This window comes from Taudactylus pleione, unplaced genomic scaffold (genome assembly GCF_031769625.1).
Source record: "Taudactylus pleione unplaced genomic scaffold, aTauple2 ptg000548l, whole genome shotgun sequence".
In the NCBI taxonomy this organism is placed as follows: Eukaryota; Metazoa; Chordata; class Amphibia; order Anura; family Myobatrachidae; genus Taudactylus; species Taudactylus pleione.
This window is the reverse complement of record NW_028284950.1, coordinates 1,878,459-1,894,381: the sequence shown is the minus strand read 5'-3', so window position 1 is coordinate 1,894,381 and position 15,923 is coordinate 1,878,459. Positions and strand designations below refer to the sequence as shown.

The following is a 15,923-nucleotide window of genomic DNA, read 5'->3' as shown; positions in this document are numbered from 1 at the left end:
ACTTGTCATTTTGAGGGGGGGGACACATGCCTCATTTTGGATTTTTTTTTTATTAATGTTTCTTTAAAATTGCTAGTTACATTGAAAACTTGCCAATTCCTTGCAATGTGCACAAATGCACTAATTACTTAGAATGGTACCATTACATCATCACAGTTTCCTGTTTACCTTTATGGGCTAAGGAAAATATGCGATGCGTCCAAACACTGGCAATAACTAGGCAATGGAATTGCCCCCTTAGTAGTAGTCTATTAAGACTGTATCTTATACAACCCCCCCCCCCCAACATTAACTAACAGCGGCTTCCTTTGATTGGTGTAGATGCGGTTGCTTGCTACCTTTTTGCCTTTAGTTGTTTTTCTCTCCAGTTAGTGGTTCAAGTGATTTCACTTATTCATTCATGGTGCCAGTCAAGAGCCAAGCCTCTGTATTATTGTCATGTTTAATATTCAAAATGATCCCTTTGCATCTAACTCTATGATCACATAAAAACCATATAGCTGGTTCTCCCATGTGATAAAATGCAGCTTTGTGTCTCTTTATACATAGCTAACATGGAGGAGAGATTGAAGATTTATGAGGACAGTTGGACAAAATATCCTAGGGGCTTGGTGCCAAGGAGGTTGCCTTTAAATTTCTTAACAGGTATGTAAAAGTGTATTACATTCCATGCAATTGGGCAGCTAAGTCCATTCACTGTAGGAGCCACCCGGGGAGCTTATTTTTATTTCTCTTTTCTCGCTTATGTTCCAGGTGAGAAACTGAGAGTGTGTCTGGATAAATATCTGAGAATGAACTTTAGCAAAGGGTGTCCTCCTGTTTTCAACACTCTGCGATCATTGTACCATGACAAAGAAAAGGTAACTAATATTGTGTGTGTATGTATATATGTATGTATATATATATATATAATCTCTTCTATGTGAGCATGCATTTAACCCCAGAGTAACTGGAGTAAGTTTTTCAGGAAACCAAAAGGAATTTGTTTCTTTTGTTATAAGCTCCATCTTTTTATATTAAAGGCAAGCTAATCATATTTGGAAATTTTAGGTTTTATATTTGTGTCATAATCCTGCAGGGCTTTTACCTAGCATCAGTGAAATTCTTGCTAATTGTACTTGGAGATTTTGTGTTGCCATAGTATTACATTGCTTTTTCTCTTCCTAATCGCTTCAAAAATTTGCCTATAACACACACAGCTTTTGTTACATTGTAAAATGGGCTCTGCATAAGCAGTCCATGTGTTCTTATTTGTCAGAACTAGGCCAGCCTGCTGCTACGGTATAGGGCTGCCTATCCACTGGTAGCTGCGTTTGTGTGCTTACAGGTTTTGTTTTGTAAAAGAGAGAGAACTCCTAAAACACAAACGCAGTAGCTAGCATTATTATTTGTATTTGTGGGGTGTTCAGAGGAGGGGACAATGCACTCTTTTTCTGAAGGACTCCATTACAAGAATGCTACTAGAATTAAAAACATTTGAAAATGTAATTTATGCAGCCTTGCAATGTTTAACATTACACTTTTGGCTGTAAAGTTTGCAAAGTGTTTATACAGCTTAATACATTAATAACTGATTTATAGATATAATTTTTCTATGAATTTATGGCAGTAGCATAATAATCAATAGAACAGATTACCATTTCATTCCGTGTTATGTCTTTTAAGGCTTTGTACTGCAGTATCAATTGTTTAACCTTTTCTTTTTCTTGTTATCTCAAGGTGGAGATCATTGAGAACCTCATCGTAGGTTATGACACATCTTTAAAAAGTTGCCGGCTATTTAACATAAATGGTTTGTATAACTTGTATATACGTTTTTTTTGTGTGTTTTTTTTTTAATACATAACTACTTCTTTTTTTTTTTTTATTTCCTAACTAAACTTTGAGATTTAACCTTGGTTATCTTGTGTAGCAAAAGCTGTAAGCCCCTCTGCTCATTCACTGTGTCTTATCTGCTTTGATAGATGATGGTAAAGAAGAGCCGCCAACTACTTTGTTATGGGTTCAGTACTACTTGGCGCAACACTATGACAAGATTGGTCAGCCATCAGTAGCTCTGGAATATATAAATGCAGCCATTGACAGCACACCAACTCTGATCGAGCTCTTCCTTGTTAAGGCTAAAATTTACAAGGTACAGTAATAAGTACAATAACTATTCTCCAACTTCTGGCTTCTGATTAGGAGTCTTCATGTAACAGACATGCCTATGTTAGCCTCTCAGACCATGCAGATACTCATTTCTGTATTGTAGTTTATATTGTTTCTGACCATAGAATTAGTGAATTACTTTATTTACTGTGTTCTAGGAGGGAGCATCCTATTGCCATGTTTTCTGTTCCTGCCTACAAATTGCTAGATTTGGGGCGTTATTTCCTTCCCTTTTATCAGAACAAAGTTAAGATTCCCTTCAACAATTTCACCATAACTTAATTAGGCTGTTGTGGAACCAAACACAAAACCATCTGTTCTACACACACTGATGCTTGCTTATACTTGAAGATGGGTGATGCTGCTTATGCGTAAGGACCAGTCTCCCATGGGTTGCTTATCACCAATCACTTGATATCCTTTATTAGCATTTTCTTTCATCTAATAGATTCATTTTTGAAATAACTTGTATTAGCTTTTTGTTTGCTTTATTATCTTAATCATATTGCAGTAAGGTAGCCTGTGACATTGTGAGGTTATCATACTCCTCATGCACATAGTGAGTGTCAACCTCTTGACCGTATACCAGGTGATGTATGATCAAGTTTTTGGTCGACTTTGATCACATCTTAAGATGTACAAAGAAGTGCCTGGAAAAAATATGTATATAATTTTTTTTATTTTATGATGGCGGAAAAGTCAATGTTTTACTCAATAACTGTTATGTCTTCCTCGTGACCGCCACTTGAAACTGTCACCTTCATTTAAATTGCCATGTTTTATGTAGCCTGTGATGTAGCTTTCAAAGTGTTTTCTCCTTCCCTTTCAGCATGCTGGTAACATCAAAGAAGCTGCTCGGTGGATGGACGAAGCACAGGCTCTGGACACGGCAGATAGGTTTATCAACTCAAAATGTGCAAAGTACATGTTAAAAGCCAACATGATAAAGGAGGCCGAGGAAATGTGCTCAAAGTTTACAAGGGTTAGTTTTATTTTCTGACTATACAAAAGTATATATGTAAATATCACCCTTCTTTTTTGGTCAATTTAATTGGACGGTTTTATTTACTTTTAGTGAATGGTTACATCTATTATATAACAGGCAGTGTCTGTCTAGCACATGCACAGAGAGCTGGAGGGAGGCCCCGTGCTCACAGCTCACTGGCATGCGCTGAAGGAATTAGACGAAAAGAAAAAAGGGGATCTGTATGGGGTGCACAATCATTAAAATTTATTTTATTATTTTACTTTTAAATGTTCCAATAATACAAAAAGCACAGCGAAATATCTTGGTTAAAATAAAGAGATGGTGTACTAAGTATAGAAAGAGTGATTTAAAATAAAAGTATGTCAATTCCTTAAATAGCGAAGTGTCTGTCTGTTGATAAAACAAATTCTATTAATCCTGTGTTGATATCAAAGTTATTGGTAATCTGCTAAACCCGAAAAATATATGTTCAAAAATATCTGCTTCAGTAGCAGTTCAGATTTAAAGCCATATGCGATTTGGAGCGAAAAGCCGTAGTCTGCGAAACTTTTTTCGCTGATGACGTCATTTTTGCATTTCACACTTATCCCCGTATTTAATTGTAGCGTCTTTTTGCCGGTGCGAAAATGCAATGTAATAGGCGGAAAAGTTTCGCCTATGATTACCTGGCGGAAAAAAGTGCAGAATAGGGGTTTGGGGGTGCGGAGGTGCGGAAACCACTCTGCACTCTTTGCACACCACCCTTGACACTAACTGCGTGAAACTCTTTAAAAAACCCCACAAAGGACATCCCAAAAAAGCACTTTGAAAATGTGGGCAAAAAAGTTCAAAGTGGGGTACAAATTCAAAAACTAGCGAAATAGCCTTTTGGGGGCATTTGCTAGTATGGGTGAGGTGTTTTGTTGATTGCAGGTGTTTGCTGAAGGTGCGTTTTTTGCGCTTTTTAATGCTTGACTTTAGCGATTTTTAAATATGCTTGCTCCCATTTTAATGTAACCCAAATGTGATGGGACTACTTATTTTTAAAAAAAAAACAGTGGTAAATACTATTCTTCGCCACTTGTTCAAAGACGCTTAATAGCACCTATTGAGTCCATTTAAAAAACCCAAATACCTTTAGCAGGGCTATTTGGGGGTACCCATAGTGAACCCCCATCTCAGAGCATCCTTTGGGGGGTGTCGGGCTGATTTCCCCAAAAATGACAGGCTTTTTCGCTGTTTTCGCCGGGTCCCGTTTTTGCTGATTTGGAATTGAATGCGGGGATGAGCGCAATAAGTTTTCGACAAGAAAACCTCCGATGTCTGCGAAAAGTCCGGTAACAGACTTTTCGCTTCAAATTGAATATAGCCCTAAAGGTGCCCACACACATAGCGACATTTTAAACGATTTGGCCGATTTCTACGAATCGGGTAAAAAAAAAGTACAAATCGTGAGTTTATACTCACGAGCACGATGCCGATGCGCGTCCCCGCTCGTCGTACATCGCATCTTCTGATCTGCCGTGCTGTAGGGCAGATTAGCCAATCTGGGATACAATGCATTGGCTGCAAGATAGATCTTTAGTCAGATTGGACATTTTTAACTCCAAATCGTGATCACGACGGCAAGGGAGCTCCCGTGAAAGTTCATGAGGAAATTGGCCATAAAATCTTGGAGAGCTTTCGACTCTGAGCCGAAAGCTCTCTGGGGCTTGCGATGGGCGAGACCCTACCACAATGGTCTCGCCGCAAGCCCGATGGTCCAGACCATCATGGCGACCATCATCCTGGCTGCTCGCAATAGCTGTGGGTGGTCACCCACAGCTATGCGAGCGGCTCTGAATCAGGCCCTGTCCTCTGGATTTATATTAGACTTTAGGTAATTTTCATTCCTGCTATAATGGGTTATGTTCCACTATAACAACATATTATATTTTAGTGTAGTCTCATCTCTAAAACCCAGCGACCGCAGTTTTTTGCAAGTAACGTACACACATACAGGAGTCCGCTATGAGATACACAAGATGAAAGGTAATCTATATAGATTCTTAATCAGATAGTCAGGATATTTCTACCACATTGATTAGTGAATGTCAGTGGGTCTCTTCACAGGATGACAATGATTTATTCCTGAACTAACATTCACTTGGTCAATTCTGTAGTAATTATATGATCGCTCAAGGTCCATTTAACATGTGTTTTCTACTTCAGGGTCCATAGGGGGTCCACAGGGTTGACCTTGGGGTATAGGTTGGGAACCAAATCCGGGCACCACGCAGTTAAAGCTTTTAGCTCCCAGGATGCACTGGGTCCACTCTCCCTATAACCCCACCCCCAAGCCAGAGGCACCTCAGTTTAAGTTGGTGCCCGGCCGGAGTCGGGTCACCGTTAGCGCAGGGGGAGCTGATTAGCAGCCCCTAAGCTTATTTTATTTTTTTAGGGACAAAGTTTTTTCATGGACTTTGGACTCTTCAGAGCGGCAGCGTCGGACTGTCCATAGGACGTCTAAGCTGCCGCTCCGTCACCCCGCTGGCGCTGAGACGCCAGTACAGATCTGGGGATCTCAGCGGGACCCCAGAGTCTGTACTAGCCGGACTCTGCGGGCGCCCAGGACTGCTGCCGGATCCACGGGGAGCAGGTAAGGTCGCGGATCACCGCTTGCGGTGATCCGCGCATTTCAAATGCAGTCCTGTGCTTCCGGTCTCAGGGGACAGACCGGAGGCGCCGGCAGTGGCGGCGGGCCCCCCATACCCCGTGTGTCCACTAGACCACCAGGGACTTAACGATTGGTGCAGGGAGCCGGCGTCCCGGGGGTTAATAGCCGGCCAGGGGAGGCAGCCTTCCCTGTTACAGCGGCTCCTCCCCTCAGCTCAGCGCGCCTTTCAGAATCCATAGTCTGGCGTCGCTGAGCTGCTTCCTCCGCGGGCCACGCTTCCTCTGAGGTCTCCAGTGGCCATTTTATCTCTGTGGTGCAGCAGAAATCTCTCAGGATGGCAGTGAGTCCAGTCCCCCTGCGTACCTCACCATCAGGTCAGTGTACACAGCGCTGTAGCCTTCCCAGACACTGAATCTGGGTAAGTTGAATGCAGTGTAATAGTGCAGTATATTATATGACATGTTTATGTATATATGTATATATCTGCATTGTATGTGACTTATGCTAGTGCTGACTGTACTTTATTCTCTCACCTGTCAGTGTATATCTATCCCTTTTCTTTATCTGCCCTAATACAGCTGTACTTAGGGTGGTTCTGGGACCTCACATTTATATACTTGTTAATATTTGTGTGGTTTGTCACATACTGTTGCGTGCTGCACGTTGCCATATTTTAGATGGAACTGTGTGTTGCATACGCTGAAAATGGGTCCCTGCAGCTAATTTTTGGCATCAGTCAGGACCAGTATAGTGCTGCTTAATATTTCCGCCAAGATTGGTCAGATATGTCTGACCAGGAGATAGAGCGTTATACTGCACCCATTTTTACTATCCTGCAAGTCATGTGCTGCAGGTGTTAGTGCGGAGGATTTGACTCATAAAGGGTTCTGTATGTGGCGTCATCTGGTGCCGGCCTCTTTCACGACCCCCTTGGGCGGTTTGTTTTCTCGGGATCCTCTCAATTGCGGATCGCCGGGCGGGCCCCATTGTTGTACCTCAGCTTCTTGCACTCTTCCCCTGTGACACAGACTACCGCTCCCTGCAGGGGTTTTTCGCAGTATATGAATTCCCCCTGGTGCCACAATAGTCTGTCATTCCCCTTGCAGGGATTACCACAACAGCCACCCTGGGTGGATGTCGTTTTCTACGAAACGCTAATTGGCGTGGTTGACGCCCTGTGGTTACTTCCCAGTTGGCTCTGCCGTGAACTGGGTACTGTTCGGGGCTCTTTCCCTCTTACACGGGGGGAAGCCTATTTCAGGTATTATTATCCCTGCTTTAGGGCTGGTAGCAGGTCCATTCTGGTTAGAGTGAATGTTGACCTGCACCTGTATCATACACCCTCAGTATTGCGTGCCTTCGGGTTACCTGTTGCTGACTAGCGGGTGGATCGCATAGCGGGACTCTGGCTGTTGCCAGATAGGAGGTGTTACAACAGTGTTTGGCCTCCTGTCCCAAATTCCCTGAGGGTCATCACGAGCCCCTCCTGGGGGGGATGGGCGTGTTACTCGTCTGATTACAGACGTTACTACGCCTCCCATTCCTGCGTGGTCGGATTCTTCGGATCCGTAGGTGGTAACTCTGCCTGAAATCAGTATACTTGCTTTCAGGAGTTGTTACCCATCCTACCATGGCTATAGCATGGTTGGTTAATACTATTGCATATTGGGTTGATGCATTTGTAACGTTTTTTCCCCTCCAACACGTCGGGGGTTCAAATGTATTTGGTCGCTCACGTAATATATGCTGTTGTCATAGGTGGAAATGCCTATATTGGATACCAGTCTCCTAACTTTCAGAGTTCCGGCTGCGACTGTATCCTCCGTAATACCCTATGGCTGCGCTCTGGGAATGCAGAGGTGCAGATACCATCTTTAGGGTTGATATTGTTTGGTCCTGACCTTGACAAGATTGTAGTAACATTGGCAGTATTACTAACGACAAGTTTACCGCTTTCAGCTATGCCCACTACAAGGCCTCAGACTAAGTCTGTTAAGTCTTTTTTGTCCTCTGGGTCAGCCTAAAGGTCTGTTTCTTCGTAGACTGTCGGCATCTACAAGGGCCGACATATCCAGTACCGAGCAGGCCTGGACTGCCAGCCGATCCTGCTTCTGCACCTACGGATATCTCTTCAGTCTGACGGGACGCCTACAACTGGGAGATACCGATTTTCTCAGTTCGCCCGGTATTAGTGTCAAGTTGCCGCGGCTACGTGGGTAGGAGGGTACGCCCTCTTTACAAGGGCCTTACAGATCCAGAAAGCTATGCAGTTGTTGCGGTAAGCGGAGCTAATTAGGCCATCCCCACTATCTCAGTGAGGGACTGGTGGTTCTGTTTTCTTTCTGGTGCGGTGGCTGAATGGTCCTCTTTGGCCTATTCTCTGTCTCAATTCCCTGAACCAGTTCCTAAAGCTACCTGGGCTCAGGAGGAAATCCCTATGCTCCATCATACGATGTTTGGAACCTGGGGACTTTATGGTATCACTGGAGATACAGGACGCGTGCCTACGGGTACTTACAGAGACCTTTCCTCAGCATGGGCTGAGGTTTGCTGTATCACAGCAACACTTACAATTTTTCGGGCTCTGCCTGTTGGGACTGTCCTCAGCCCCACAGGGGTTTACCAGCGTTTTGGATTTTCTGACAGTTCTTCTGTTCAGTATATCCCAATGCTCCTGTACCTGGACGGCCTCCTGCTCTTAGCGGGATCACCGGGGTACTTTACGGCCAGGTCAGGATGACTGTGGCTTCTTCAGGGTGCAGACGTTTAATCAACGGGGAAAAAGTCCTCCCTGCATCCCTCTCTGGGTATTCTTCATCTAGGATCCCTGCTGGATTCTCAGAATCTGAGAATTCTTCTGGCGTAAGACGGAATCTCCTCTCTTCCATTAGGAGTACATGGTTGTCTGCGCAGTCGACAGATGTCTTTACACTCTGGGATGCATGGTGGAATGGGCTCAGTTCCATTCCAGGCCTTTCCATAATTGGCTCATCTCCAGATGGAATGAGTTTTTTCTGTCGGATAACTGTTCAAACGATGATGCTCTCTCCGGAGGCAAGTCGGTCCCTGTCCGGGTGGCTATGGCCATCTCGTCCAGGGTTTTCTTTGCTAGGGACAGTGTCTGGATCGAATCCTTTTCAGTGCAGTTGGACGTCTGTCGATTCCACTCTGTCAATTAACTTACTCTGGCATAACTCTTGTTTCCCGGTGAACCTGAAAAGGTTCAGTCCGACAGGGTCAGGACAGTGGCTTCCTTTTTAGCAACACTGTTCGTTGGGTGGCAATGACAGGTATGTCACATATTCGGACATAGTCCGAGGGTCTCCTCCCGACCATCTCGGCAGCGTTCATTTCAGGAGCTCTCCATTGGGAAGCGGGAGTCCTCAGCCGTCACGACGTGCATCCCGGGGACTAGTCTCTTCCCCAAGAGAGGTTTCATCTCCTGGTGAGCAGGGGGGGCCCCCCTGAGGTGACCCTCATGGCCTTCTGACTTTATCACACTATGGTGTTACAGTTCAGCTCTGGGGATTCTGAAGCAAACTTCAGCGACTCTTTGTCGGTGAAGTGGTCCTTCCACTTTGTGTACCTGTGTTCTCCGGTCTCCCTTCTTCCTCGAGGTCTTTGGAAGTGTTTTCAATCGAGACGGAGATGCTTTCCTGCTGGTGGCTCCTGATTGCCCCAGATGTCAGGGGTACTTGGATCTTCGGAGTCTCTACATCGATACTCCATCCCTGATGCTTCACTGCCCGGACCTGTTGTCTCAGGGTCCTTGGTTTTGCCTTGGACCTGGGTCGTTTGACTGTGTCCTTACAGTGGTCTTACGGCTTCCCTGGCTTTGTCATCGTTGGAATGATTAGAGCACATGGATCAGCTTTTGCTGGGACCTACCACAAACTGTGGCAGCCATAAATCTTATGGTATTGTACCTGTCGATACAATCCTCCGGTGTCCAGGATTTCCAGATATTCTGGCATTCCTTCCGGCTGGCTTGGGTTTCACACTTGGCCTGGTCTTCCTGACAGTGCGGATCTCTACACTGTCAGTATGGTTAAGATATGGAATTGCTTCACTCTGGTATCCAGTTCATCCTTTGGAGTGTTTTCTTGATTATGCCTCCATTTGTCCTCCCTAGGGACTCCTTGGGAGTAAGTAGTGGTTCTTCGTTACCTCCGGGGACAGTCAATGGAACCGCTGGTTGTGATAGCCATTACATGGTCTATTGCTTAGGCTCTCTCTTTCTCTCAGGGTGTTTATATCAACCAGGAGAGTGTCTGAATTGGGAGCGTTCTCATGTGGCTCCCTCTTCTGGAGGGCATCATGTCAGGGTGGGAGTTGCTCTCGCCCTGTGTTTCTTCTTAGTGGTTTTCAGGTTCCATATTCTGGAACTTATGGTACGGCCATTCTGTCCCCAATCCTCTCGGCTGGTGTGGCCTCATTGACTGTGGTCTGGCCTCTTTGGATTTATGTGATCCGTTCAGGTTCCTTACGGAAATCGGACTCCTTATTGGTGGTCTGAGATTTCTGGTTTTCACAGGAAAGGATGGCCGGCCTATAACCAAATGTTGGCTTGGATGGCCTCGTAGGTCTTCCTCAGGGGCCTACCCATGGGTAGGCCTTCCTGTTGTTGATGCTTGTTTTTTCTCGGGCCATGTGACCCTCGTGTGCGGCTCGCTGTGGCGCCTCGGCTGTTTTGCCTTACTAGGTGGCCACGTGGTCTTCTGTCCACACCTTTTTAAGGTTCTAGGCATTGGTTTCCTTTGCCTCTCAGGATGCTTCCTTTTTGGCGACGGATTCTCCTCTCAGCACAGGAGCGTCCCCACCCTTGGTTGAACTGCTTTGGGACATCCCCAAGGTCAACCCTGTGGACCCCCTATGGACCCTGAAGTAGAAAACAAGAGATATGGTAAGAACTTACCTTTGTTATCTCTGTTTCTACGAAGTCCATAGGGTCCACAGGGCGCCCGCCCTGACGCACCTGGCTTCATATGGGCTGTGTGGCTGGTCATCGGTTTTCCGTCTCCCATTTCGGTGAGTATGGTTATTGAGTGTTCCAGTTTTCTCTCTCTTTTTCTCTCCTCCTCCGGCCTTTGGCTACTTACAAACTGAGGTGCCTCTGGCTTGGGGGTGGGGTTATAGGGAGAGTGGACCCAGTGCATCCTGGGAGCTAAAAGCTTTAACTGCGTGGTGCCCGGATTTGGTTCCCAACCTATACCCCAAGGTCAACCCTGTGGACCCTATGGACTTCGTAGAAACAGAGATAGCAAAGGTAAGTTCTTACCATATCTCTTGTTATATCCCCTATAGGTATATGTAGAGTCCTAGTTTGTTCTCACTCCTGGTTATAGTATAATGGGTGATATTGTTTTCACTTCATTTGTACATTGTATATTAATACAGTGGCATATATTTATTTAGATCCTGTGGCTACCGCAATTAAGTAAATATATGCCACTGTATTAATATACAATGTACAATTCACAGTTACTACGGAGTGAAATAGAACACTATTGAAGTGGATAAAAACTGAGTATTAGTGATCATTTGGATTTCTTATAATGTACTTATTTTTCATACTATCCGATTTAGCAGGAACAATAATATACTCCTCATCACAAACACCCCGCAGTATACACTTAAGTTTTGCTGGAATATCTGTAATGCCAAAGCTATAACTGTTGGAACATTTATTTAGCTACTATTGTATCCAGTGCACCTGTCAGTGGGGTTTTTGATATATCTGACTTGAGGTGGGTTCACACCTGACAGATATATCTGCAGTTAATGGTCGTTCATACACACTGAACGGCTATCATCTGCTTGTGCCCACGGGTCCCGGGGGGAAAAGGGGCCGTGTCGGGGGGCATCCCGCCCCCCTCCTCGCGACTGCCGCTATGTTTGTACAGGCGGTCTGCAGTCCATCGGCTGTGCAGCACAGCCAATGTGATATGTCGGTGAACGCCGATTTTCACCAACATATCGCGGGTACACACTGGCCGACGGGCTGCAGATATATTGGCCGATCACTTGATCGGCCAATGTGTCTGTCAGTGTGTACCCAGCATAACACTAACTGTAAATAGACACATTGGTGACAGAAACACACAATTCTATCTGAGTTATCAATCTAACCATCTGGACGTCATAAAATACTGTTAATCTGAACTGCTACTGAAGCAGATATTTTTTTTAAAAAAATTTTTTAAAATAGTTTATACATTTTTTTAAATTAACATCTGCAAAATAACAGTACACAGAATAACCAGGAGACATGTATAATTTCATAAGAAAAAAAAATTCAGAAATTACACAATATTTGCAAATATAGTGAAATAACGATAAAGTCTGTAAGGTTGAAAAAGACTGGAGTAATAAGTGCGAAAAAGAAAAAAGCAGGTATTTTTGAACATATATTTTCGGGTTTAGCAGATTACCAATAACTTTGATGTCAACACAGGATTAATAGAATTTGTTTTATAGACACACTTGGCTGTTTAAAGAATTTACATACTTTCTTCTTCAGGGTTCATAGGGTCCACAGGGATCCCATGGGGTGTAGGTGGTGGATAAGGTCCGGTCACCAAACAGTTAAGCTTTCAACTGCCCGGATGCAACGGTCCCTCCCCCCTAAACCCCACCCCTGAGGCGAATCAGTTTGCTTAGTGTCCGGCAGGAGCTCGGATCACCTTGTATAACAGTGGCTGCTTTATACAGCCCAAAGCTTTACTTTTTATGATTTAAAATTTTATTTATCTATATTACTGAGTGCGCAGCATCAGATTGTCCTTATGTCTGTGCTGCCACTCCCTCACCCCTCCTGGTGCCGCTACTCCATAGCATCGCTTGGTACTTTCGGGGGCTCCTGGGGACCTTGCTAGCCGGCCCCGCAGAGGACCCCAGACTGCAACTCTGACACGGCTGGGCAGTCTTACCCCCAGTCTCAGGGGACAGACCGGAGGTGCTGAGAGTAAACACCGGCCTCCACCACGTGATCCACTAGACCACCAGGGTACATATTGTATGGGAATCCATATGTCTGAGTAGCTGAATGTAGCGCCCTTCTGCAGTTAGTGTTTTTCTGCATAGTATGCGACTTTTGCTAGCGCTGCTAATCTGTCAGCCTATGCCTTTCCCTTTCCTCCCACTATAACCCTATCATATCGGTGTATTCAGGGTCTACTATACTTCACTTTTACTTATAAATGTGAAGGCTGTCACATTCTGTTTGGTTGCACTCTACACAGTACTATATCCTGTGCTGTGCTCTCCTGAAGCTGATTTAAGCATAGGCAGGATCACTATACTGCATACCCATTTGTATACACTGTCACATAATAGCGTCTGTATACCCTTTTGTATTTGGTGTATTCTGTCGCATAGTAGCGTTTGCATGCCCATTTGTATTTGGTGTATTCTGTCGCATATTAGGCTATACTCTGCGACTATGTCTAACAAAGGCTCTTCGAAGAAAGCGAGTTAACAAAAGCAAGATTTACCATAATTCAAATTTTTATTTTTAATCACTCTTTCTATACTTAAAGCCGTGTTCAATTAGCCGTGATAAGTCCGAAACCGCGGAAAAGTATCGTGGGTGACATTATTTCGGAAAGTCAATGCCATATAATAGGCGGACAAGTTTCGCCTATGAAAGGTGGGGAAACCACCCTGCACCCTTGGGACAGGTCCCCAGTAGTTAACTGTGAAAAAAAAAAAACTTGTTGGGGTACAAATGTAAAAACTAGCTAAAACAACAGATATGGTAAGAACTTACCTTTGTTATCTCTGTTTCTACGAAGTCCATAGGGTCCACAGGGTGACCTTGGGGTATAGCTGGATCCTGGATCCTCGGGCACCACGGAGTTAAAGCTTTTAGCTGCTCCCAGGATGCACTTGGGTCCAACCTCCCCTATACCCCGCCCCCGAGCCACAGGCACCTCAGTTGGTAAGCAGCCCAGGCCGGAGGAGGAGACGAAACAGAGAGAAGGAAGACTGGAACACACAAGAACCATACTCACAGAAATGGGAGACGGAAAACCGGTGACCAGTCACAGAGCCCATATGAAGCCAGGTGCGTCAGGGCGGGTGCCCTGTGGACCCTATGGACTTCGTAGAAACAGAGATAACAAAGGTAAGTTCTTACCATATCTCTTGTTTTCTACTTCAGGGTCCACAGGGTGACCTTGGGGATGTCCCAAAGCAGTCCAACTAAGGGCGGGGACGCTCCTGTGCTGATAGGAGAACCCGGCGCCCAAAGGATGCATCCTGAGAGGCAAAGGTGTCAAACGCATAGAACCTCAAAAAGGTCTGAATGGAAGACCAGGTGGCCGCCTTACAGAGCTGAACAGCAGAGGCGCCACGGCTAGCAGCCCAAGAAGGGCCCACGGACCGAGTGGAATGAGCCTTAACCGAGGCTGGAACAGGTAAACCCTCCTGCATATAAGCCTCAATAATAACAGAACGAAGCCAACGGGCTAGAGTCTGTTTGTTGGCAGGCCAACCCCTCTTGTGAAAACCAAAGAGGATAAACAAAGAATCCGACTTCCTCACAGAACTAGTCCGGTCCACATAAACCTGGAGTGCCCTTACAACGTCTAAGGAAGTCTCCCCAGCCGAAAGATCAGGTGACTGAAAGGCTGGTACAACAATTTCCTGATTAATGTGGAACCTGGAAACCACCTTAGGCAGGAAATCAGGACGAGTGCGAAGTACCGCTCTGTCCTGATGAAAAATCAGAAAAGGGGGACGACAAGAAAGCGCCCCCAAATCTGAAACCCTCCTGGCAGAAGCAATTGCCAAGAGGAAAACAGTTTTAAAAGTTAGCCACTTGAGCTCCACTGACTCCAAGGGCTCAAAAGGAGGACCCTGTAAGGCCTTAAGAACCACCGCCAAATCCCACGGGGCCACAGGTGGCACAAAGGGAGGCTGGATTCTCAAAACACCCTGGAAAAAGGTGTGTACGTCCGGCATAGCAGCGATCCTGCGCTGGAACCACACCGACAGACCAGACACGTGTACCTTCAGTGAAGAAAGACGTAATCCTAAGTCCAAACCGGACTGAAGGAAAGCCAGAATACGCGAAACTCGGAACACCTGGGGATCATAGTTTCTGGCCTCGCACCACTGAAAGTAAGTGTGCCACACTCTGTGATAGATCCTCGCGGAAGCAGGCTTGCGCGCCCTCAGCATGGTGGTAATAACGGAGCTAGAAAAGCCCCGAGACCTCAGGACGGCTGTCTCAAGAGCCACGCCGTCAAAGATAGTCGACCCAGATCCGAGTGAAGACAGGGCCCCTGAGACAACAGGTCCCGCCGTTGAGGTAGGAGGTATGGAGCGTCGATGAACAGGCTCCGCAGATCGGAGTACCACGGCCTTCTGGGCCACGCTGGGGCCACCAGGATCAGTGTGCCTCCGTCCCGTTTGAACTTGCGCAGGACCCGAGGCAGCAGAGATATCGGAGGGAACAAGTAAGCCAGTTGAAACAGCCATTTCACCGACAGCGCGTCTATCAGACTTGCGCCTGCGTCCCTTGTCCTTGACCCGTACACAGGCAGCTTGTGATTGTAACGGGACGCCATCAGGTCCAGTTCTGGCAGCCCCCACTTGTCCACGAGTAGTTGGAATACCTCTGGATGAAGCGACCATTCCCCGGGATGCACATCGTAACGGCTGAGGAAGTCTGCCTCCCAATTGAGGACTCCTGGGATGAAAACTGCCGAGAGAGCTGGAAGATAGCGCTCCGCCCAAGCCAGGACGCGGGACACCTCCGACATCGCAGCTCGACTGCGAGTCCCTCCCTGGTGATTGATGTACGCCACCGTGGTGGCGTTGTCTGACTGCACCTGAACGGCCCTTCCGTGAAGAGCGGTGCCGGACGACTGCAGGGCTCTGTATACTGCCCGCAGTTCCAGGATGTTGATGGGAAGAATCGCTTCCTCCGCCGACCAACGACCCTGAAGTGACAAGGAGCCTGTCACCGCCCCCCAACCCCGGAGACTGGCATCTGTCGTGAGCAGAACCCATTCCGGGATCCAAAAGGGGTGCCCCTCCAGGAGATGCGCTGTCTGCAGCCACCAGGCTAGGGACAGACGCACCTCCGAGGACAACACCAGCATCTGAGAGCGGATCCTGTGTGGCAATCCGTTTCATTCTGAA

General features: G+C 46.2%; 1 protein-coding gene across 1 annotated transcript in view; it reads left to right on the top strand.

The window, feature by feature from the left end:
- Positions 1–15,923, top strand: part of NAA15 (N-alpha-acetyltransferase 15, NatA auxiliary subunit) — a 126,403-nt gene that overhangs the window by 57,555 nt on the left and 52,925 nt on the right. Inside the window, exons 8-12 of the mRNA XM_088451449.1 lie at positions 550–645; positions 754–860; positions 1,720–1,792; positions 1,965–2,134; positions 2,981–3,133. Of these exons, the coding sequence (XP_088307575.1) occupies positions 550–645; positions 754–860; positions 1,720–1,792; positions 1,965–2,134; positions 2,981–3,133 (599 nt within the window). The remainder of the gene's footprint in view (positions 1–549; positions 646–753; positions 861–1,719; positions 1,793–1,964; positions 2,135–2,980; positions 3,134–15,923) is intronic.